Here is a 23,112-nt window from a genome sequence, read left to right as displayed (position 1 = left end):
ACATATGTCACAATATATTACCCCAAGATTCATTTTCCTGCAGGTATTCACAGTAAATACAAAGAAACAATGAAAAACTGCACACACAGATGGACAACCAATAAGCAAAAAAAACCCACAAATTGTGCAAATGTAAAAAAGAGAAATATAATAACAATAAATAAGTAATAAATATTGAGCACATGAGTGTAGAGTCCTTGAAAGTGAGTCTTTGGTTCAAGAGCCTGATGATTGAGGAGTAATAACTGTTCCTGAAGCTGGTGGTGCAGGTCCAGAGGCCCCTGTACCTCACTCCTGATGGCAGCAGTGAAAAGAGCATGGCCTGGATAGTGGAGGTCCTTTCCTGCAACAGCGCTCCTTGCAGATGTGCTCAAAGTTGGGGAGGGCTTTATAATGGACTGGACTGTATCCACTACTTTTTGTAGGCTTTTCCATTCAAGGACATTGGTGCTTCCATACCAGACCGTGATGCAACACACTCAGTTTTATGATATCTCCTTGATGCCGTACCTTCTCTGTAATGGCACTTACATGCTGGACCCAGGACAGATCATCTGAAATGATAACGCTGAGGAATTTAAAGGTGCTGACCCTCTCCAACTCTGATCCCCTAACGAGGACTGGCTCATGGACCTCTGGTTTCCTCTTTCTGTTGTCAATAATCAGCTGTTTGGTTTTGCTGACATTAAGAGGTTGTTGTTACAGCACACTTAGCCAGACTTCCAATCTCCCTCCTATATGCTAATTTGTCACCACCTTTAATATGGCCAATAATATGATGTCACCAGCAATCTTAAATAAGGCATTGGAGCTGTAGCCTGAAGAGTAATATTCATGGCATGAAAGTGCTGAGCAATGCTCATTTCCAATGAGAGAAAATCTACTTCCTAAACTAACATTCAATGACGTTATCACCACCAATGCCCTGAGGTTACCACGGACCAGAAACACAACTGGACCAAACACATAAAAATAGAGCAGTTCAGAGACTCAAGTGTTCTGCAGCGAGTGACTTATCTCCAGTTGCTCCAAGGCCTTTCCAACATCTACATGGCCCAAGGTAAGGTGAAAACTCTAAACTTGCCTAATGAGCACCTCCTCTGCACTGTCTGCAGTGTGTACCATCTACAAAATGCACTGCAGTTGCTCGCCTAGCCTATGGCGATAGCACCCTCCAAAACCACAACCTTTGCCACCAGGAAGGACAAGCACAGCAAGGGCATGGGAACACTGCCACCAGCAGTAGTAGACTGAGGCAGAGTACGACATGGGGGAATCTTATGATGGAAATTGGTTAGCTAAATGAAACTTAGGGTAATGGTCAAAGACATTGGTTTCTCCCTATCCAATAATTAGCTGGAGATCATGTTTTTCCTCCAATTAGATAGCAGAAGAGCAAAGGCACAACCTCCATCTACTCCCGGGCTAATTCCTGAAATCAAACCAGACTGTTTTCCACATTGGTGTTATAGTTAAGCCAGAGGTTATCTACAGACCATGTTTTTATGTCATTACTAAAGCCACCTATTTTCAATAATATTAACTCCACCCCTGCTTCAGCAGAGGTGTTGCGGATACTTTCATCCATACTCAATCCATGGAAGTGTCACTACACAGACATCGGAGGATGTCAGTGTCAGTAAGCTCCACTACTATAAAGGGAAGAGAAACTGATACCAGAAATTATTGCAGAGAAATACATGCAAACTCAACTTCTCAATAAAACAAAAACAGAAAAGTAAAGGCCAGTATTCATTTTCAGTTTAGAGACAATCCAGACATGCTAGTACTAAATGTTCAAATACGCAAAGAATCACTCAGGCTTCATTATAGCCATAAAAAATCTATATCATTATATTTATTCACTCACCTTGTAAATCTCATAGTTTAACTCCATTCCTTCTTTCTCATCATACATGGTGTATGAGTGAATAAGTAATCCAAATGGTCTGAAGGAGGCATCCTTTTCCAGTTGCACAATAAACTCATCAAGATTGCTGCAGTAACCAGGTGGGATAAATTCTAACATTTTACTTTCAACATTATCAACCTAGATAGGAACAAATTGTTTAAAATAAACTACAAGACTTCATGCACAAAGGAAGCAGTTTTTATTTCTTTATTTTCTCTCTTTCTGCAAAACATCAGTTGTGGGAAGACGACTGGAAGGTATTCTAAGGGATCAGATACATGAGTATTTAGATAGACATGGACTGATTAAGGATAGTGTGGCAGCTCATGTCTAACCAATCTTATAGAGTTTTCCAAGGAAGTTACCAGGAAAGTTGATGAAGGCAAGGCAGTGGATGTTGTCTACATAAGACTTTAGCAAGGCATTTGACAAGTTCCCACATACTGTAGGGGGTGGTTGCGAAGGTTCAGTTGCTTGGCATTCAGGATGAGTTAGTAAATTGGATTGGACATTGGCTTTGTAGGAGAAGCCAGAGAGTGGTAGTAGAGGGTTGCCTCTCTGACTGGAGGCCTCTGACTAGCGGAGTGCCACAGGGATCAGTGCTGGGTCCATTGTTATTTGTCATCTATATCAATGATCTGGATGATAATGTGGTAAACTGGATCAGCAAATTTACAGATAACACCCAGGTTGAGGGTGTTGTGGTCAGCGAGGAAGACTATCAGAGCTTGCAGCATGATCCAGACCAGCTGGAAAAATAGTAGATGGAATTTAATTCGGACAAGTGTGAGATGTTACAATTCAGTAGAACCAACCAGGGTAGGTCTTACACAGTGAATGGTAGGGCACTGAAGACTGTGGTAGAACAAAGGGATCTGGGAATATAGGTCCATAATTCATTGAAAGTGGGAGCACAGGTAGATAAGGTCATTAGGAACACTTTTGGCACATTGGCCTTCAAAAATCAAAGTATTCAGTACAGGAGATGGGACGTTATTTTGAAGTTGTATAAGATGCCGATAAGGCCCATTTGGAGTATTGTGTGCAGTTTTGATCTACCTACAGGAAAGATGTAAATAATGTTGAAAGAGCACATTGAAAATTTACAAGGATGTGGCTGGGACTAGAAGAAAGTTGAATAGGTTAGGACTTTATTCCTTGGAACGTGATAGAAGTATACAAAATTATGAGGGGTATAGATGGGGTAAATGCAAGCAGGCTTTTTCCACTGAGGTTGCGTGAGACTACAATTAAAGGTCATGGGTAAAGTGTGAAAGATGATATGTTTACAGGAAAACTTCTTCACTCAGAAGGTCGTGAGAGTGTGGATTCAGCTGCCAGTGCAAGTGGAGCATGCAAGCGCGATTTCAACGTTTAAGAGAAATTTGGATAGGTACATGGATAGGAGGTGTATGAAAGGCTAAGGTCCCTGTGCAGGTCAATGGGGCTTGGCAGTTTAAATGGTTTGTCGTGGACTAAATGGGCTGAAGGGTCTGTTTCTGTGCTGCATTTTTCTACAACCAAGTATTCTTATTGATCTCATAACTCAAAACGCAGAAATTATGACAGCTGAGTGACAGGCTTCTAATCACTGTTCATCCCATACATTAAATAATCTCCTTAGCAATACTGTCATATCTCAATTTATTGAAGTCAACAGGAACATAGATACAAGTGCTTGCTTATGTTCAGTTCCTGCGGAAGGGATGCTTTTGCTTTTCAGCAACAATTGCGTAATTGCATTTCCCCTACTCTCCAAGATTCAAGGGATTTTTTTCTAGTGACCTAAAAGACCTTTGGGATTATCAAAGGCAAAAAATTTTATTACATCAGTGAAAATAATTTAATCAATGACATGGCTCTCTCTGAAAACGTTTCTATATGCACACAAGCCAATGTCACAATCACATCAAGCACACGTGGTCTTATTTTTGGTTTACCTCGATTCCAAACTGTGAAGTCACGATTTGGAAATCTTTCTCCTGTCTTTCTTAGAAGTGATAACTCCTGTGCTGGTGCAGCACCAGAGGTATCTGCAGCCCTCCAATAAAATACTCTCTTGATTGGCTGCTCCTATTGTGTGAACCCACAGAGGACCAGTGGAAAATCCAAACACGGGAGAGGTGAGACTTAGCAAGTAAAGAAAAGTATTTGACAATCGTCACCTGACAATAATCTGGAGCAGGAACTCTGGCAAAATATGTCTTCCTTAGTTAAGGGCAATGAGTCAGACTACAGTCAGTAATGCTGTCACAAGATAAATCAATGCAAATTCACTGAACTAATGCATTACATTAATGCTTGCAGGAGATACCGCAGTATCATGATGGGAGTGCATAACCTAGTGAAGAGAAGCAACCGATACATTTCAATAGCCTACCTCTACGTTGTCATATTTTTCTACAACTTTGCTGGAGTATTTGATATTGAAGAATGTAGTGAGGCTGCAGGTAGTGTAGTACAATTGGATTTCAAGGTCCTTGTAGCCAAATACTGATTCTCTGCAGGCAAAGCAGAAATAACCACATGTTGGTAGAGAATCTGCAGGTTAGGTTTCTCTTTATTTTAATCCAGGCTCATTTATAAATCTCAAATGAGCACAATACTTGGAAATATCCAGTCTTACGCTGTTTTTTTATTGCAAAAGTATTGCCATTGAGTTTGAACTCTCAGCCTGCCAATACAGCTCAGTGGTGTACTTTTGCAATTACTGCTCTGTCGAAAAATAAAATTTGCATTGTTAAAAAAAGCGCCATTCATAATTGCAAAATCTTTCAAAGTGCTCTACAACCAGTGAAATATTTTTGAACTTCAGTCACTGTTGTAACATAGGAAATGTAGCCATCTATTTGCGCACAGCAAGCTCTTAAAACAGCAATGTGATTATGGCTGGCTAATCTGTGCAGGGATTTTTCAGCAGAATGAAAAGCTGCGCTTGCGACTGTAGAAAATGGCCGTGCAAATGCTGCTAAAACCATCTTAATACAATTGGGATGCAAGTTGTAGTTTGGAAACACTTGCACTAAAAGAGGTTCCATTAATATGATCACCTCTTCAAATTAGGCAATGCAGGTTTTTCAGTCGTTCAACAGTTCTGAAAACAGGGCAATAGCAATGGTATTAGAATGCAACCATTTATATAGTGCCAAATTTTTGAAGTAGAGCAAAACTTGCTGATTTGAGTCTCAAAGCATCTATATTAATTGTACATGAAAGTCAGAAAATGGCAAACACTTTGCATGGGATGTGATGACTGAAATTTTCAATTAGGAAGCTGTCATTTAATGCTCTGTGCCACACAATATAACTATGCCAGAGGTCCGTACACAATGCAGAGCTATTCTAGAACACAAATCAGGAGCCATGATTGAATTCCACAATACAGAGGTCTTACTATAACCATGTGTATTGGTCAAAGAGAATAGGTACAAGACCAATCCTGAGGGTCAGATGGATTGAGTTACAATAGTTACATTGAACTGGGGTGCCATGGTAGCATAGCTGTTAGCATGACGCCATTACAGCTTGGCGCGTTGGAGTTCAATTCTGGCATCCTCTGTATGCAAGCTTGTATGTTCCTATGTGCACGTGGGTTTCCTACAAGTGCTCTGGTTTCCTCCCACAATCCAAAGACACACTGGTTAGTAGGCTAATTGGTTATTGTAAATCGTCCCACAGTTAGGCTAGGATTAAATTAGTGTGTTGTTGGGCGGCACAGCTCGAAAGGCCAAAAGGGCCTGTTGCACACTGCATCTCTAAATAAACAAGAACTTGAAAAGATAGTGCTTTGCATTATTAAAAGGAGGCAATAAAAACAGGGTATCAGACAGAAATAATGACAGCTTGATTCAACTGGTAGCACTATCACGTTCATAAAGTTATGAGTTGAAGACTTATCTCAGGATGCAGCCCATATTCCAGGATGGCATTCAGTGCAGTAATGGAGGAATGCTCCATTACTGCACAGGCCGTGCCTCTGCAGATTTGAAGTTGAAGAGCTATGCTTACTCAGATGGTTGGCAAATATACCACATCAAAGTTTAATCGAATTCAGCACCCATCTGATAACCTTGCCAATTTTCCACTTTTGATCAACATTAGTAAGAGCAGCATGTGCAATCCTACATATAAAAGGTTAGAAAGTCAAGGAAAAGGGCACCATAATAGTTCAGTTACAATACCAAGAGGTAAGCTATAAAGTTGGAACAAAGGACAAAACAAAACATTAGTCTGTTTCTCAATGAAACAGAAAAGATCAAATGCAATTAAGGTTTTCAAAAGTATAGAAGTTTCATAAAGAAAATGGATTTGGGAATAATTTGCCTAATACTCTCGCAATACAAATTGCTTTGAATTCCTCATTTCCTTTTTGTATGCTTTCAGTGCCTTCTATTCTGAAGACCTACAAAATATATTAATGGCTCTACCATTTTGTTATTCCCATTATTAACCAGTTTCAAAACGACCAATATGTTGCTCTCTTCCTTGCATACTTGGAAAAAAATTTCATAATTTGTTTTTATTCAATTGATGATTTGCATTCATATCAATACTTTAAGCTCATCTTTTCCCTCCTACTTCAGGCCTACCATTATTCTTTCAAAAAGAAATTAAAACACTGAAATCCATTACCATTTTAGCTTTATTTAGCCATTTTCTCCCCACAAGGGGTCCATTTCTCACATGTGTGTCTTTCAATTGTACATTAGTTGGAAAATTTGAAATATTTCTTGAAGGTCTATCACTGCTCATCTATTGTGAATTCTCAATATAATTTTCCAATCTAGTCAATTTGCACCTTGTGCTCATGTAATGGTCTTTCTCTATATTTAAGATTAGTTATGGACTTAAATTTGTTAATTTCTGTCAGAATGTATCATTTTAATCACATCATGATCATTCTTTCTCAGAGGATGCTCTACTCTGAGATTAGCAACCTGCTTCCTTTTCCTACTTTGATCTTATTTACTGCTGTGGTATAACCTCTACATACTGACACTTCGTGTCAAACTTTGGTTACAATCATCCACGTAGTTGGATCGCATTATTACCTCATCTGATCTTTGTAACTTTCTCAACTCCTCCCAACACGTTTTGCTGTTTAAAGCCCATCTAAAAGCCTGGTATTCTTTTTTCTAGCGGGACACTTATTCCACCTAATTTAAATGAACAGCTCCATAAATCGAAACTCCTTTCAAACACTCAAGTCTTTAAATCTATGACTCTAAATCATGAAATCAATGCTGACCTATTTAAAAACCAATGTCAATTGTACAGCTATAAACTATTCACTAATGGGATCAGTGGTTAGGTACAAGTATGATAGAGAAAGTTAAAACTGCAACTGTGCAACACCCATCGTGACTGTAGGATGTTACAAAGCAGTTTGAATGCATAATTATTGCTGTACTGCACAAAATCTGAAGGCTGTAGAGACCAAGAGCACTGTCAACCAATCAGCAGCTGACATCATACGACCACAAGACAGAGGAGCAAAATTAGGCCATTCAGCCCATCGAGCCTGCTCCACCATCATAGCTGATTTATTATCCCTCTCAACCCCATTCTCCCATACTAATCTAGAACCTTTCAAATTCTGCTTTAAATATACACAACGACTTGGCCTCTACTGTTGCCTGTGGCAATGAATTCTATAGATTCACCACCCTCAGGCTAAAGAAATTCCTCCTCATCTCTGTTTTAAAGGAACGTCCTTCTATTGAGGCTGTGCTACTACTCTACTCTATCTAGGCCTTTCAGTATTTGACGGGTTTCAATGAGATCCCCCTCCCATTCTTCAAAACTGCAGCAAGTACAAGCCTAGAGCCATCAAACACTCATTATGTTAACCCCTTCATTCCTGGGATCATTTTTGTGAACTACCTCTGGACCCTCTCCAATGCCATCACATATTTATCAGATAAAGGGCCCAAAACTGCTCACGTTACTCCAAGAGCAGTCTGACCAATGCCAGAAAGAGAACAAAACAACCAAGATCAGCCAGATCTGGTCACAGCTTGAAAGCAGACATATCTTGCAACATCTTGTACATTTGATATAGAAACCCTGCTTGACGGATTCAGTGTCATTGAATTAACCCATGGAACATACTCATCTCCGAACACTTGGTGACTGAATAACGGACTGAAGCTTGTTGTCTCATCCTCCAGGTCTTCAGCAAATCGAACTGTTAACAAAGAAAAAAAAAACACACATTTCTGTTTTGGAGGAAGACAGATCAACTCAAATTGATTACTGCTTGATAGTTACATTAGCAATTCAATAGGTTAAAATAAATTAGATCTCAGGACCTGTTAAGAACTACTATATGCCCATAGCAACAAGGATTGCCGCACATACCACCATAAATGAATTAGCACTACATCACCATTCACCTCCTCACCCCACCCAATTCTATTACCAATTTGCCCAAGGCTGTTGAAGTCAACAGAATTCCTCAATGAATGGGGAAAAAAAAATCAAGAACTGCAGATGGTCTATATCTGAAATTTTAAAAAAGATGCTGGAAATATTAAGCATTTTCATTTATTAACTCCATTTCTTTTACCACAGATGCTGCCCGATTTGATGAGTGTTTTTGTCATTTCTGTTTTCAGTAGTGTTTCCCTTTGCATTTGCCTTGCCTCCACCAATGGTGGCAGCATGCAAATCGCTAGATAACAATGTTTTTGAAGCACATACCTAACTTCAGCCGAATAGCCTTGTTGGTATCACATTTGTATTCTGCCAACTTCTTCTCGAGGTTCAAAATATCTGTAAATATAAAGCCAGATGAAAAAAGTAAATGTGATATATATATTGAAGTAATTCAATAAGGAGGAAACTGTCCTGCCAGAACATTTTATACACAGAAACCCATATGTTTAATAAGAACAGAATATGTTTAATAAGCTTTAATAAGAACAGAAGTGTTTTTATAAGGCAGTGATATCATCATTAGTCATGGTCCTGCCTTTTCAAAGCACCAAGTGGGGTCCATTATCTACTGGTATTTGGAGGTAGGTTTTCAGAAATTGAATGGAGGTTTCAAGCAGTTCACAAAACAAAAGCAGTCCTGGATTCACTGGGATCTAATGACGATGGGGAAGGAAGTTCAAGACTTAAAAGAGGGGGAATTATTGACAGTGTGGTCTAGAGATTTGCATGGACCAGGGTTTGTGGAATCCAAGAATGGGAAGAAGGACCGAGGAGAGAGAAGGAAAGAAGGAAAAAAGGAAAACAGAGTTCAACACCTTTTTATTCTAAACAGGGAAGCAACAAGCAATATACAGAACAAAGCAACTCTGCAGTCAACTGATCAGGTCAAAGATCTGCAATCTTGACACTCCAGTCATGAATGGGGGACAACATTTAATTAACTTCTTAGGAGATGATATTCTCATACTCAATAGCACAGCAGTCCAACACACAAGTGCAAAAGCCTGAAGTACTTGCAACCATCTTCAACCAGAAGAGTTGAGAGAATGATCCATCCCAGCCTTCTGAGATCTTCATAATCACAAAATCTAACTTTCAACCAATTTGATACACTTTGTGATATCACAGAACAGCCCGGGGCAACAAACAGAGAGTATCTAAATGCAGCAAGGTCTGAACAATATTCTGACCTGATCTGAGAAGTGACAAGAAGCATCCGTGCTATATAATAAACTTTTACAACAAGAGGGAGTCTAAGGACACTCTCTCATCATTCAAAGGCACTATGGACGCCTTGACCCCCCCCCCCCCCACTATCAATATCCGCATGGGAACACCACCATTTCCACACTCTACTCTGAGGCAGACAACATCTGACTTTTAACAATAATTACCAATGTTGCTAGGTGATAATTCACAATTTATTACCATATCTTCATCCACATTTCATGGCAGCAGCACACCATCAGCAAGTAAAAAAAGTAGAGAATAGAGATTTTCAAAGAAGCATTTCCACCTTTCCAGATCTTCAAACAGCAGCCAGCCAGAGTTTGGCCAATATTACATACAACCCTCATTCCCTAGACTTCACATAATACTTCAGCTTTCAGATTGAAGTCTGCTGTATGCATTTGCACCTTCCCTTGACCCATTCGTTTCATCCCTTGTCGGTACCAACTCCTTATGACTTGCACTTTCATCTCTTCCATCACTCAATCTCTCCTGCCTTTCACCCCACCAGTGAGGCCACATCTAGAGTACTAGTTTTGGTCTCTTTATTAAGGAAAGATACATTAAATTAGGAGAGAGCTTGGAAAAGGTTCACCAGGGTTTCTTTACTGTCTTTTGAGAAAAGTCGAGCAGTTTAGGCCTGTACTCACTGGAGTTTATAACAATGAGAGGTGACCCCATTAATAACACAAGATTCTTGGGGAGCTTGACAGGGTAAATGCTGGGAAGATAATTTCCCTTGCAGGAGAGTCTAGAACCAGAGGGCTAAGTCACAGAACAAAAGTAAGACTGAGATGAAAGGAAGAATTTCTCTTCAAATGATTGAGAGTATTTGGAATTCATTGCCCCAGAAAGCTGTGGAAACCAAATCCTGATGTATATTCAAAGCCAAGACAGAATTTCAATCTTTAAGGGAAATCAAGAATTATGAAGTGGTGAGGAAAATGGACTGGAGGACAGTTAGATTAACTACAATGGAGCAGGTACGAGGAGCAGAATGGCCTCTTCCTCCTATTTTTTTATTACCTTTCCATTTGTCTCCTCTTAATTAAATAAACACTATCTTATCAACCCAAAATGTTGCCTTCTGTGATCTGGTTTCTCCACTTACTCAAAATCTTTCCTCTTCCACAACTCTAAACCCACTTCCAATTAGAGTACATCCACTGAAAGAAAAAAATCCAAAATGCGTTAACTCACTTATTTACATCTGTCTCTTTTCATCAATATCCTTAATACAGCATTGTTACTTATAGGCCTATATTCAAAAAATTGATATACAGTAAAGAGGCCACCAACTTGAACCTTATATTGTGCCACTCCCTGTTTCAACCACTGAAAGATTCTCCTTAATTGCTACTCGTCCTTCTATTAACTTTTCTTTTTAAATTCAGTTTGTTGGTCACTCTTGAATTCTACGCCTTTTAATCTTTACTAAAAATACCCTCCTCCAAAAGCTTTTGTATATTGATGGAGACTGGTTACACACCCAAGTTGGTGCAGTCTTTCATTGATTACATTATGGTTATGATTCTATTCTGGATTTATTGTGTACGCTAAGAAAATGAATCTCAGGGTATTATATGGTGACATATATGTACTTTGATAATAAATTTACTTTAAACATCTCCACATCACCTGTAAGAAATTCTGAAGTTTGTTAAACACAATTATCCCTCTTGAAAATGTGATTACTTCTACTTTCTCTTCACCTAACTATATAGTAATTCATCCCAAGAAAATATTTTGTATCACAGATGCTAACTGCAGTTACCTTCTTCCTGTTCTAAAAATGGGGATAATGCAGGCCAGTTATTTTGTCACTCATTCTTTCTCATTGCAGCCCTTAAGTATCATGAAGGGCTTTAGCAATTTCTCCCCTGGAATCCAAGAACGTCTCCGAACAGAACTTGGTACTTTGTCTTCCTTTGCTTTCCAAGACTTTCTTCAAATCATCAGGTGCATGATCATGACTTACAAGCAAGATTTGTACCTCTCCTCCACTCTACCTATAAACACAAAGCTTTAGAAAATTACAGAAACTGAAACTTTGCCTTAAATCACCATATAAATAATATAAACTAGAATTAACATGGACAAGATATGAATTAACTTTTATGGATGAAAAAAATGGAAGGCTATGTGGGAGGGAAGGATTAAATCGATCTTGGAGTAAACTAAAAAGTTTGCCACAAAATTGTGGGCCGAAAGGCCTGTATTGTACTGCACTGTTCTATGTTCGAACAATAACCAAAATATGAACCTCAAAGCTGAACTTTCCTGCTGCATCACTACAAGCTCATGTTGCTGCAATTATCACTGCATGGTCAGCTGGAACATTTGGGAGTTTCTTCTGAATTGATCTAAACGTGTATATAGTTAACGGAGGTGGCAAGTATGGCAAATCAACTTAGGCTCAGCTCAGTAATTTTTTTTAAAAAACAAGAGCAAGCTCACTGCCTGAACTTTTTGTTTGCAAATGTGAATCAATAATTTCCGAATAGTTATATTATCTCAAATACTGTTGGTAACAACCTTATCAAAGTTATAATATGGTGGGCTTAAGTCAACACTTCTACGCAGATACTGTATCAGATTGCCACTCACTCTGTCAGATATATAATCTTCCAATCTGAGAAGTACACAAGCATCCATTTACCACAGCAAGCCTCGGAACTAGTTGGTCTTACTTAATCTGTCTATTTTCTACTTTCTAGATCCAATGGCGTAAATGAACAAACAGAAGCACAACCTTATTGTATCTACGTCTTTTGATTTAACAAAGGGAAGCTTTTCCTGACATTTGAGGAAATATTTTTCTCTCAATCAACTTCACTGAAAGAGAGTTCATCACACATTCTTTGTTAGTGGGATCTTGCTGTGTAAAACGGCCACAGCATAGCTCTGAAGTACATGTTTGATCATAAGGTGCCCGGAAATGAACTACATAAATGCAAAGAAATAGAGAGGAGTAAACTCTAAAATGCTGCACCGCAAGTAACAAGAGCGAAAGAACAGCATCCCTAGTATACTGGGTAGCTGAGGCTAACTGTGGTGATCTCAACAGTGAGCACACACCGCCCCCGAGCTCCACAAACTTGCCGGGACCCGCGGAGGGAAACTGACAGTCCTCCAGCTCCACACGCGGCGGCGTCTCGCGGCGCCCTTGCAACGATCTCTGCCGGAACTCCGCCCACTAAGATCGGCAAACCCACACTTTTTCCCCACGAAACCTTTAGCGCGCACCGTTTCTCCCTCTTTTCCAAACCTAGCCGTACTCACTTGCCATCTCTGCAGCCCAGCACACACAGGCTGACAGACCAACTCACGCCACCGGCTCCTGCTCGATTAGCTTTGCCTGCCCCGTGTCACGTGACTGTCAGCCGTCAGGCGCGGGAAGGTCGATGCGAGAAAAACACACCAGAAAAGCCAAACTCCGCCCCTTCGCGAGAGAAGGCGAAAGTATGGGCACCCACGGTCAAAAATTCTGTTACTGTGAATAGCTAAGCGAATAAAAGATAACCTGATTTCCAGAAGGCATAAAGTTAAAGATGACACATTTCTTTAATATTTTAAGCAAGAAAACTTTTTTATATCCATCTTTCACAGTAACAAAAATAACAAAAAAGGAAAAGGGCCCAAGCAAAAGTTTGGGCACCCTCCATGGTCAGTACTTAGTAACACCCCCTTTGGCAAGTATCACAGCTTGTAAACGCTTTCTGTAGCCAGCTTTCAATTCTTTTTGGGGGATTTTCACCCATTCTTCCTTGCAAAAGGCTTCTAGTTCTGTGTGATTCTTGGGCCATCTTGCATGCACTGCTCTTTTGAGGTCTATCCACAGATTCTTGATAATGTTTAGGTCAGGGGACTGTGAGGCCATGGCAAAACCTTCAGCTTGCACCTCTTGAGGTAGTCCATTGTGGATTTTAAGGTGTTTAGGATCATTATCCTGTTGTAGAAGCCATCCTCTTTCCATCTTCAGCTTTTTTACAGACAGTGTGATGTTTGCTTCCAGAATTTGCTGGTATTTAATTGAATTCATTCTTCCCTCTACCAGTGAGATGTTCCCCGTGCCACTGGCTGCAACACAAGCCCAAAGCATGATCGATTCACCCCTGTGCATACCAGTTGGAGAGGGGTTCTTTTCATGAAATTCTGCACCCTTTTTTCTCCAAACATACCTTCACTCATTGCGGCCAAAAAGTTCTATTTTAACTTAATCAGTCCACAGGACTTGTTTCCAAAATGCATCAGGCTTGTTTAGCTGTTCCTTTGCAAACTTCTGATGCTGAATTTTGTGGTGAGGTCACAGGAAAGGTTTTCTTCTGATGACTCTTCCATGAAGGTCATATCTGTGCAGGTGTCACTACACAGTAGGGCAGTGCACCACCACTCCACAGAGTCTGCTAAATCTTCCTGAAGGTCTTTTGCAGTCAAACGGGGGTTTTGATTTGCCTTTCTAGCAATCCTACAAGCAGTTCTCTCAGAAAGTTTTCTTGGTCTTCCGGACCTCAACTTGACCTCCACCATTCCTGTTAACTTCCATTTCTTAATTACATTACAAACTGAGGAAACGGCTACCTGAAAATACTTTGCTATCTTCCTATAGCCTTCTCCTGCTTTGTGGGCAGCATTTATTTTAATTTTCAGAGTGCTAGGCAGCTGCTTAGAGGAGCCCATGACTGCTGATTGTTGGGACAAGGTTTGAGAAGTCAGGGTATTTATAAAGCTTTGAAATTTGCATCACTTAGCCTTTCCTAACGATGACTGTGAATAAATCATAGCCCTAACAAGCTAGTTAAGGTCTGAGACCTTAGTACTTCTGGTTTGGTTGCCGGCCACTCGACCATAGTTTTTGGTCGGGCACCAGACGCTCGGAGAGATTTGGCGGGGGGTGGGCGCCCGGCGCTTGGCCGGGGGCCGTGGTCGAGTGGTCGGCGACTTGAGCCGGCTCCCCCACCAGACTTAGTCTGGTAAAGAGGGTGTGAGGACACCCAGCAGGACTGAAAGAAAACAAGACCTAACAAAGGGTGGATGAGCTCCTTGTGAGCCAACGGCCATCTTCCGTGGAAGAGATTAAAGCCTCACCACATATCTACGAAGTGTATGCTATGCACCTAGTTAGAAGAGATTGATGAACTTGGGTGCTGCACTGTGTGCCTGGACCTGCCCAAGGCCTCTGCCTAAGGAAGGGCTGAGCTTGAAGAAGCGGCCACGGCTGAAAGCCGACACGGCCTCGGGCTCGAGTTCGGCAGGGGCAGCGGCGGGCAGTGCCAAGGCGGCCAGCAAGAACAAACTGGAAGAGAGGCTATACTCGGTGCTGTCGCAAGATCGAAGAACATGGAGGTGCATAGCCGCCAACCCTGGATTTGGGGCGGCACCCACTGACTGACCTTGGTAAAAGTTATCTGAGAGCTCAAATCTCTTGGGGTGCCCAAACTTTTGCGTGGTGCTCCTTTCCTTTTTTTTCACTCTAAAATTGTACAAAACAAAAATAATACACCAATCTTGCTTAAAATGTTGAAAAGAATGTTTCATCTTTAACTTTATTACTTTTGGAGATCAGTTCATCTTCTACTCACTTAACTATTCACAGTAACAGAAATTTTGACCAGGGGTGCCCAAACTTTTGCATGCCACTGTATCTATATAAAATAAAGTATTTTTTAAGGATAAAATCAGCCTCCTGGTTCAGTAACAAAGAGCTTCTGAAGAAAAATCAGAAAATGGTGCAAACCTTCATCAGCTCTGGCAGCATCTGGAGAAGAAATCAGAATTAAAATTTCAGGCCTCAGACCCTCCATCAGAACTGGTTTGAGTTTCAAGATATACCAACCTGCCATAATGTTTAAGAAAGTAGTGCGAGCAACTGTTCAGTATTACCCCGTGAAAAAGGCCACTGTTCAAAAGTGATGCAACAAATCAAGCTTTTGGAGATTAGGATTTTCATAGGAATTAAATTTCTTGTGTTCAGTTTTCCAACTGCTGAATCCCAAAGGTCAATGGTTATGGCATTCATGAACAGCGTCGTAGGCAAGGACATGCCAAGACTAAACTTGCAGCCAAACCGAATGTGCAAGGTGAGGTGCAAGTAGACTTGATATTACAAAGACATGTTCTATTGGCATTGATCAGCTATGCTCATTTGGGTTGTGGTTTCCATTCCTACTTAAGAGATGAACACAGAATCCAGGCTAATTTCATTGGTGTACTGTTGGAAATGCTTGTTCATGTATGAGATACCATAGGCCAAATAGAAGGTGGTGACGAATCAACAGAAGCGAGGGAGATTGAAAATCTGGCTGAGTAGTAACACAACAGCAACCTTTTACTCAATGTCAGCAAGACCAAAGAGCTGATTATTGACTCCAGGAGGAGGAGACCAGAGGTCCATGAGCCAGTCCTCATCGTGGGAAATCAGAGGTGGAGAGTGTCAGCAACTTTAAATTCCCTCGTGTTATTACTTCAGAGCCCAGCATGTACAGTAAGTGCAATTATGAAGAAAGCACAACAGCTCCTCTACTTCCTTAGGAGTTTGCGAAGATTCAGCATGTCATCTAAAACTTTGACAAACTTCTATAGATGTGTAGCGGACGATATATTGAGAGCATTATAGCCTCATATGGAAACACCAATGCCCTTGAACAGAAAATCCTATGGCCCAGTCCATCACAGGTAAAGGCCTCCCCACCACTGAGCACATCTACACAGAGCATTGTCGCAGGAAAGCAGCATCCGTCATCAAGGACCCCTACCACCCAGGCCACGCTCTCTTCTCTCTGCTACCATCAGGAAGAAGGTACAGGAGCCTCAAGACTTACACCACCAGGTTCAGGAACAGTTATTACCATCAGGGTCTTGAGGGGATAACTTTACTCAACTTCACTTGCCCATCACTGAGTTGTTCCCACAACCAATTGACTCACTTTCAAGAACTCTTCATTTCATATTCTTGAAATTTATTGCTTATTTATTTATTTATTTATTAATTTATTATTTCAATTTTTCTTTCTTTTTGTATTTCCACAGTTTGTTGTCATTTGCACACAGGTTGTCCACCCTGTTGGTGCAGTCTTTCATTGATTCTATTATGGTTACTGGATTTATTGAGTATGCCCACAAGAATATGCATCTCAGGGTTGTATATGGTGATATATATATATAGTTTGTTAATAAATTTACTTTAAACTTGAAATTTGAGATGTGAAACAAGGGACCAGACTGCCCTCTTTAGTGAACATAGAATAAAAGATTCCTTGTCACTGTTCTGGAAAAAAAATCATGTTCTGACAAATACTAATCTCAATTGTCATAATTAAAATAGATGAACAGATTATCTTGTCATTATCCATTGCATTTTCTTTTCTTTGGCTGTGAAGCACATTGGGATCATCTATGGCTGTAAAATGTGATATAAATCTATGCAGTAAAAATAAATAATGCTGGAAATGCGCACCAGGCCAGGCAGCATCTCTGGAGCAAGGAACAGTTAATGTTTCAGATCAATGATTTCAGGAGAATCAGATATATATAATTGCCATTTTTTCCCCAGTAGGATTTTGGATGAATTAAACTTAAAGAAAGAGGCAGATTGGAAGTCACCTCTTGCTGCCAATTTTCTTTAAGTTTAGTTAACCCAAAATTATTCTGGGAATTATATACAGTAGATCTGATTCTCATGAAAGGGCATTGGAAAGTCAAATCCTGAAGTGACAAGGCCATAGATGAGAGTTTCACCAGTAAATGGGCTCAGCTGGGGCTAATGCAGACAATGTTATGTGAGTGAAAGTCAAAATTCTTTGCAGCGAAGGGGATACATAATTGAGTTGAACACTTATCGTGGAATCAAATAGAGCACCAGAGTCTCAATGAACCTGTGATAGAAACAGTGATAAAAGAGAGTGCCAAAGACCATAGTCTCAATCTCCCCAGTGTTTACTTGAAAGAAATGACAGCTCATTCCAAAATTAAATGTCAGTTAGCAATATGAAAACGAGTGAGTTGGTGAGGAGATGGAATTGCTCCACAGTATTATTAATAGGCATCTGGAAGCTGTCCTATGTTTATGAATGGTGGATAATTATATTTTTGGTAATACAGTGACACCTTTAAACATAAGACACTTGGACTGAGAGAATAACTATAAGGCCTGCTGAGTGTTTCCAGCATTTCCTCCACTTGTCACCAGTTTTATCTCAAACTATCACCTTAAACCCTCTCCTCTGTCCCTTCCAGTAACAAGTGTGAGGTGTTATCTCTACTTTCCTTGCCCTAGCCCACTAGCCCAAACTTACACTGTTTCCATGGCCCAAGTTGCTACATGGTCAGGGAATATGAGTTGGTGCTTGGATGGGAATCACCTATTATAAGGCTAGGGGTAAGGGTAACTGTGGATTGGTGCTTGCTATCTTGCATTGTTGATTGGCTGAGGAGTGAGAAAGTGCATTGGCAGTAGATACAGAATCTTACTCTGACTTTCTTTCCAGTCCTGATGAAGGGTCTCGGCCTGAAACATAGACTGTTTACTCTTCCATAGGTGCTGCCCGGCCTGCTAAGTTCCTCCAGCATTATGTGTGTGTTGCATTTGACTGGCAGTAGAGTTGGGTCTTGGAAATATCCATTGGGACTTCACTGTGGTGTGGGGAAACAGGAACATGTTTTTCTACATTGGAGGAAGGTGCTAGCCTATTGATCATTTCTGGATTATATGGATTCATTTGCAGCTGTACCTTCAGTTGCCAAGAGACTAAGCTCTCCACAACTCTACCTCTATTTTTTATTCCAGTATGGTGATCCTTAAAGCCACACATTTGCTCATCTGCCTTCATGTCTCCTGATGTAGCCAGTGTCCAGTTTTCTGTGTATTGGGATGATTTTCCACTTTAAAGTGACTATATGAGTCTAGGAATTCTTGTATATGTCAAAGCACACATTAAAGCAGAAATGTTTAAGAATCAATTGTTCATATGATTACATGTGGAACTAACTCCAAATAGGAACTACTGCTTCTGTGGTAGGTGTGGTGGTCCAGTAGTTATGTTACTTGATTAGAAAGCCAGTAACCTCAGGTAACAATACAGAAACCTGGCATGACAGCTGTTGAATTTATATTCAGTTAATAATGTAGGATTCGGAATAAATTACCAGTCTCATTGATGATGACCACAAAACCATCAGATTGTCATTAAAAACCCATCCAGTTCACTAACTTCCACAGGGAAGGAAACCTGTTATCCTTACCTGGCCTCGTCTACAGGTGGCCTCCCTCACCCCCAATTTTGACTTTATAGAATTCACAAATCACTAACAAAAAAAAAAGAGACACAGAATTAAATTTGTTCTCATGGAATTTATGTGAAAAAAAGTAAATTAATCATGACTTTTTTTCAACTCATATTTTGGTGGTGCATGCGCAGACTGTTTTCTAGGAATGCAAAAAAATCTATCCTATTGTCTACCAAATATGGGGGTTGCCCAAGTGATTCCAGACCCATGTGGTTCAATCTTGAATGCTCTCATTCTTGGCCTAGCAAGCCAGTCTATTCAATGGCAGTGAAACATGCTGGCCTTGCCAGTGATACCAAATTCTGAAAAAAATAAAAATTTAAAGTAAATGATTTCACCACGTTGTTCCCCTGTGATTGGTAACTAGGGCAGGCACTACATATTGCTAGAAGCTGATGGGAAATAATAATATCAGAGGTTGGTGCCTGGGGCAGTGATCATTGTAGTTGGCAACTCCCAACAAAGGCAAAGGACTTGCTTAATAGGTGGAAGACATCAAATCATCTATGAGAATTTCAAATTATGTTTTACTAGCAAATTGCTGACAATATCTTGGATAGGGAAGGACACTCAAACATACAGTGGAGTAGGCCATAGGCTCTGGTAACCTTGCTCCTGTGTTTGAGGCCTGGTCACACTATAATATTGCAACAGCTATATCAGCCATCTGTTGCATGCTGCTTGACATCGTTGCTGCACACCGCACAGTCTCCAGGTAAGGGTGTTACATACATGGAGGCCTGTAGAAGTCATGTATCTGTCCTCTATCTGCATTGTATTTTGTATTGCGTGTTTATTATGTAACTAGTCACATGTGTGGGGTCGTGGTAAAGGCGAAGGGAACAAGTTACGTATTTGTGCTTTGTTTGTGGTAGTTTGGGGCTGAGGACCGACGGATGTCATATCTTTTGCTGACTGCTTGATTATATGTAACTTTCACTTGGGTACGCTTAAGTTTCATCGCTTCAAGATTGTATGTTTACTAATTGCTAATAAAGGATCAAATACGTATCTTCAACTTTTGGAACAAGTCTAACAAATCCATGGGGTTGCCGGCAGTGGCAATTGTTTTGGTTAGAAATGGCTGCTACATTCTGTCAGCAAAAGTTCTCAACAGTTACACCAAACAAACATCAGCATTCGGACCTGGCTGCAAAAGTAGAAGCACCACAGCCTGGAGTAGCCTATGGCAAAGAATGACCTTTTGTTGTTTCATGCTGTGTGTTCAGTTCTATTGCAAGCAGATTGACCCAAGTGTCTGGTACCTCCTTGGCATGCACTAAAACGGAGGCTGATTTAGCTGAGTTGTGTGCAACACAACAAATATTGAGGGATAAACACAAGTTGCTCCTCAAGATGGAGCAGCTTAACTTTCAAGAAGAAATAGCAGCCAAGATGGCCAGAGTTAAAGTGCGAAGGCTTCAAGTGCTGTGAGTGTGCTAAGCGTGCTCCAGCAGGACAGTTCTATGGTGTGAGTTCCTATTTTGACATGGCACAGAGAAAGTCCAACATACTTGATGTCAATGGGCCAAATGTCTATGGGCCATGAGTTTGAACCCCAAAGGGTAGTTCAGGGTGTTCACTCTCAGCCTGCATCAAGGAAGTACTCTGAACCTATGCCATTCTAATGCACAAGATGCTTCTGAGGAAATTGATTTACAGTATGGAGACACTCGTCTTTCAGAGGATAAAGGCTTAAATGCTGTGCTAGAGGCCATATGGATGCGAAAGGAAATAACAAGTATAGTGAAGCAACAATAATGCATTGCATCTCTGCCTAAAAGAGAGACTCAAATCTTCAATGGCGATCCATTGCAGTATCATTCGTTTATGAGAGCTTTCAGGATTGACAATGAAGGCAAGTCTGATAATTATGGTGACCATCTCCATTTTCTTGAACAGTTCACTGGAGGTTATCCTAGAGAGCTTATCAAAAGTTGCCAGCGAGCCAACCTGGATCAATGATATCTAAAGGCCCAAGCTTTACTGCATTTTGGTGATGAGCACAAAATTGCTGTGGCCTACATGGAAAAGGCTCTTTCTTAGCCACATATCAAATCAGAAGAGGTGAAAGCTCTTCAAGGTTACAGTTTTTTTTTCTCAGAGGCTGTTGCAATGCCATGGAAGATGGCCAGGCCGTGCGTGCCTGCTAATATGAGGATTGTCGTAAATAAATTGCCCCATAAACCTAGGGAAAAATGGAGATCTGTGGTCTGTAAACTGTAAGAAAGGCACAACTGTAAGATTAGTTTCACTGACATTGTTGATTTTATTGAAAGGCAAGTAAAGATTGCTACACACCTGGTGTTTGGGAAGAAATACAATACTACATCGCTGACAGTAAGCAAAAGTGTGAACAAAACTGGATCACAAATTCAGTCGAAAACTAAAGGAAGCAGCTTTTCTACTACTGTGGCTATGGTGACAAGTAAAGCTAAAACTGAACCCAGAACTTATGAAAGGATTTACCTGTTCTGCCAGGGTGAACTTTGGATTCCTGCTCTCAGCTGGAAAAAAAGGTTCATAATTATCTTCCTAAAAAAAAATGGTATCTCCTTTGGTTGTCTGTGTACAGGACACTCCAGCAAGGATTGCAAGAGGTGTCTTTTACGCAAGATATGCAGTGGCAAGCATCTCTGCATACTTCATATTTACTCTCAAGAAAAGTGTGTATATTCAAAAAAAGCCATGAGTGAATCAAGCACAGTATGAGTAGTGCCCTGGCCTTACAGAGCTGGTGATCTTGGTTGTAAACTTCCTATAGTTCCAGTTCAGGTGAAGTCTAAGAAGAGTAACAACAGTGGTTACTTAGGCTTTCCCAGATCAAGGAAGTACAGCAGTGTCTTGTACAGAGAGCCTCATGAACAAACTTAACTTGACAGAAAAAAGAACATGCATTCTCTTACGTTCCATAGGTCAAGAGAATGTTGTGAGTAGCTATGCTGTCTTAAAGATTGGAAGTGGTTGACTTAGAGAGTGAAAACTACTATGAACTGTCTAACAGGAATGTATGTTTGTCCACGAAGGGAACATTCCTTGCCAGAGAGATCTTCAGGAATGGTCTTACTTGAAGCATATATGTTTACTGAAAATTCAACTGTTTATAGGGGTGAATGTACCTAAGACATTAGAGCTGCTGCAATTGACTTGTAGTGTTAATGATGGACTCTATGCAATCAGAAAAATCCTGGATTGGACTGTAAATGGACTACTGAAAGGAGACCATGGTGGTGAAGAGACTATGCTCAGCCAGAACTGACAGTTAATGGGACTTCAGATTTGTACTTGGATGAGCTTTGGCAGCAGCGCTTCAAATTAGATTTCCCTGAATGTAGTCAAGAGGAACAATCTGGTTTGTTAGGAGAAGATCACAATCCAGGACGGTCTGCTTACCAGAAAGAGGATATTTTGTGTAAATGTTGAGATTTCATGTCTCCTGTATCTTGGTAGCATGTAGTTGTAGTTATTATAGTGTAATAATTAGGGAGCTGGAATGTAGGAGCCATGTATTTATTCTCTATCTGCATCGTATTCTGTGTTGCATGTTTAAAATGTTTACTATGGTAACTAGTGGCATGAGTGGGGGGTGTGGTAAAAACGAAAGGAATAAGTTAAGTATTCATGCTTTATTCGTAGCAGTTTGGGGCTGGGGTCCGATGGCTGTCATATATTTTCCTGACTGCTCAATTACACTTAACTTACACTTGGGTACGCTGTCATTGCTTCAAGATTGTATGTTTGCTGATTGCTGATAAAGGATCGAATACATATCTCCCACTTTTAGACCAAGACATTATTCCTCAGGGGCTAAGGTGCAAAGTACAGTTACACACAGCACATATAGTTACGATAGCACAGACTGACACAAAAATAATATTAGCAGAAGTCTTGAGTGACATGACCTAAAGATTGATGGTGCATGGTATGTTGACCAGTACTTTCCCTGTGTTGGCAAATCAAATTGGTGCTCAAGAGTTCCAGCTTCTGCAGAGTATCTTATGCTTACAAGTGTTTATTTCTCCCTAAACGTTGTGAGCCTCTGCCTTCACCACCTTCTCTAGGACAGGGCGTTCCAGATATGAAACACCCTCTGGATGAAATAATTTTTCTTCAGATCCCCTCTAAACCTCTTAAACCCATGCTCTTGCTTGAGATACTTCTCCAATGGGCAAATATTCTAGCGTCTACTCTATATATGCCCCTCCTAATTTTGTAATTTTGTACACCTCCATCAGGTTCCCCCTCGG

The 23,112-nt window shown here is 40.5% G+C and overlaps 1 protein-coding gene across 1 annotated transcript in view; it reads right to left on the bottom strand.

Annotated features, from left to right (window-relative positions):
* Positions 1–12,963, bottom strand: part of hat1 (histone acetyltransferase 1) — a 31,856-nt gene extending 18,893 nt beyond the window's left edge. The window contains exons 1-5 of the mRNA XM_063037681.1: positions 12,863–12,963; positions 8,615–8,686; positions 8,024–8,099; positions 4,293–4,413; positions 1,871–2,050 (exon numbers count right to left, since the gene is read on the bottom strand). Coding sequence (XP_062893751.1) covers positions 1,871–2,050; positions 4,293–4,413; positions 8,024–8,099; positions 8,615–8,686; positions 12,863–12,869 — 456 coding nt within the window. The 5' untranslated portion in view covers positions 12,870–12,963. The remainder of the gene's footprint in view (positions 1–1,870; positions 2,051–4,292; positions 4,414–8,023; positions 8,100–8,614; positions 8,687–12,862) is intronic.
* Between the last annotated feature and the right edge of the window lie 10,149 nt (positions 12,964–23,112).

The sequence above is a fragment of the Mobula hypostoma genome, chromosome X1, assembly GCF_963921235.1.
Source record: "Mobula hypostoma chromosome X1, sMobHyp1.1, whole genome shotgun sequence".
Lineage (NCBI taxonomy): Eukaryota > Metazoa > Chordata > Chondrichthyes > Myliobatiformes > Myliobatidae > Mobula > Mobula hypostoma.
This window is presented reverse-complemented; position numbering and strand designations above follow the sequence as displayed.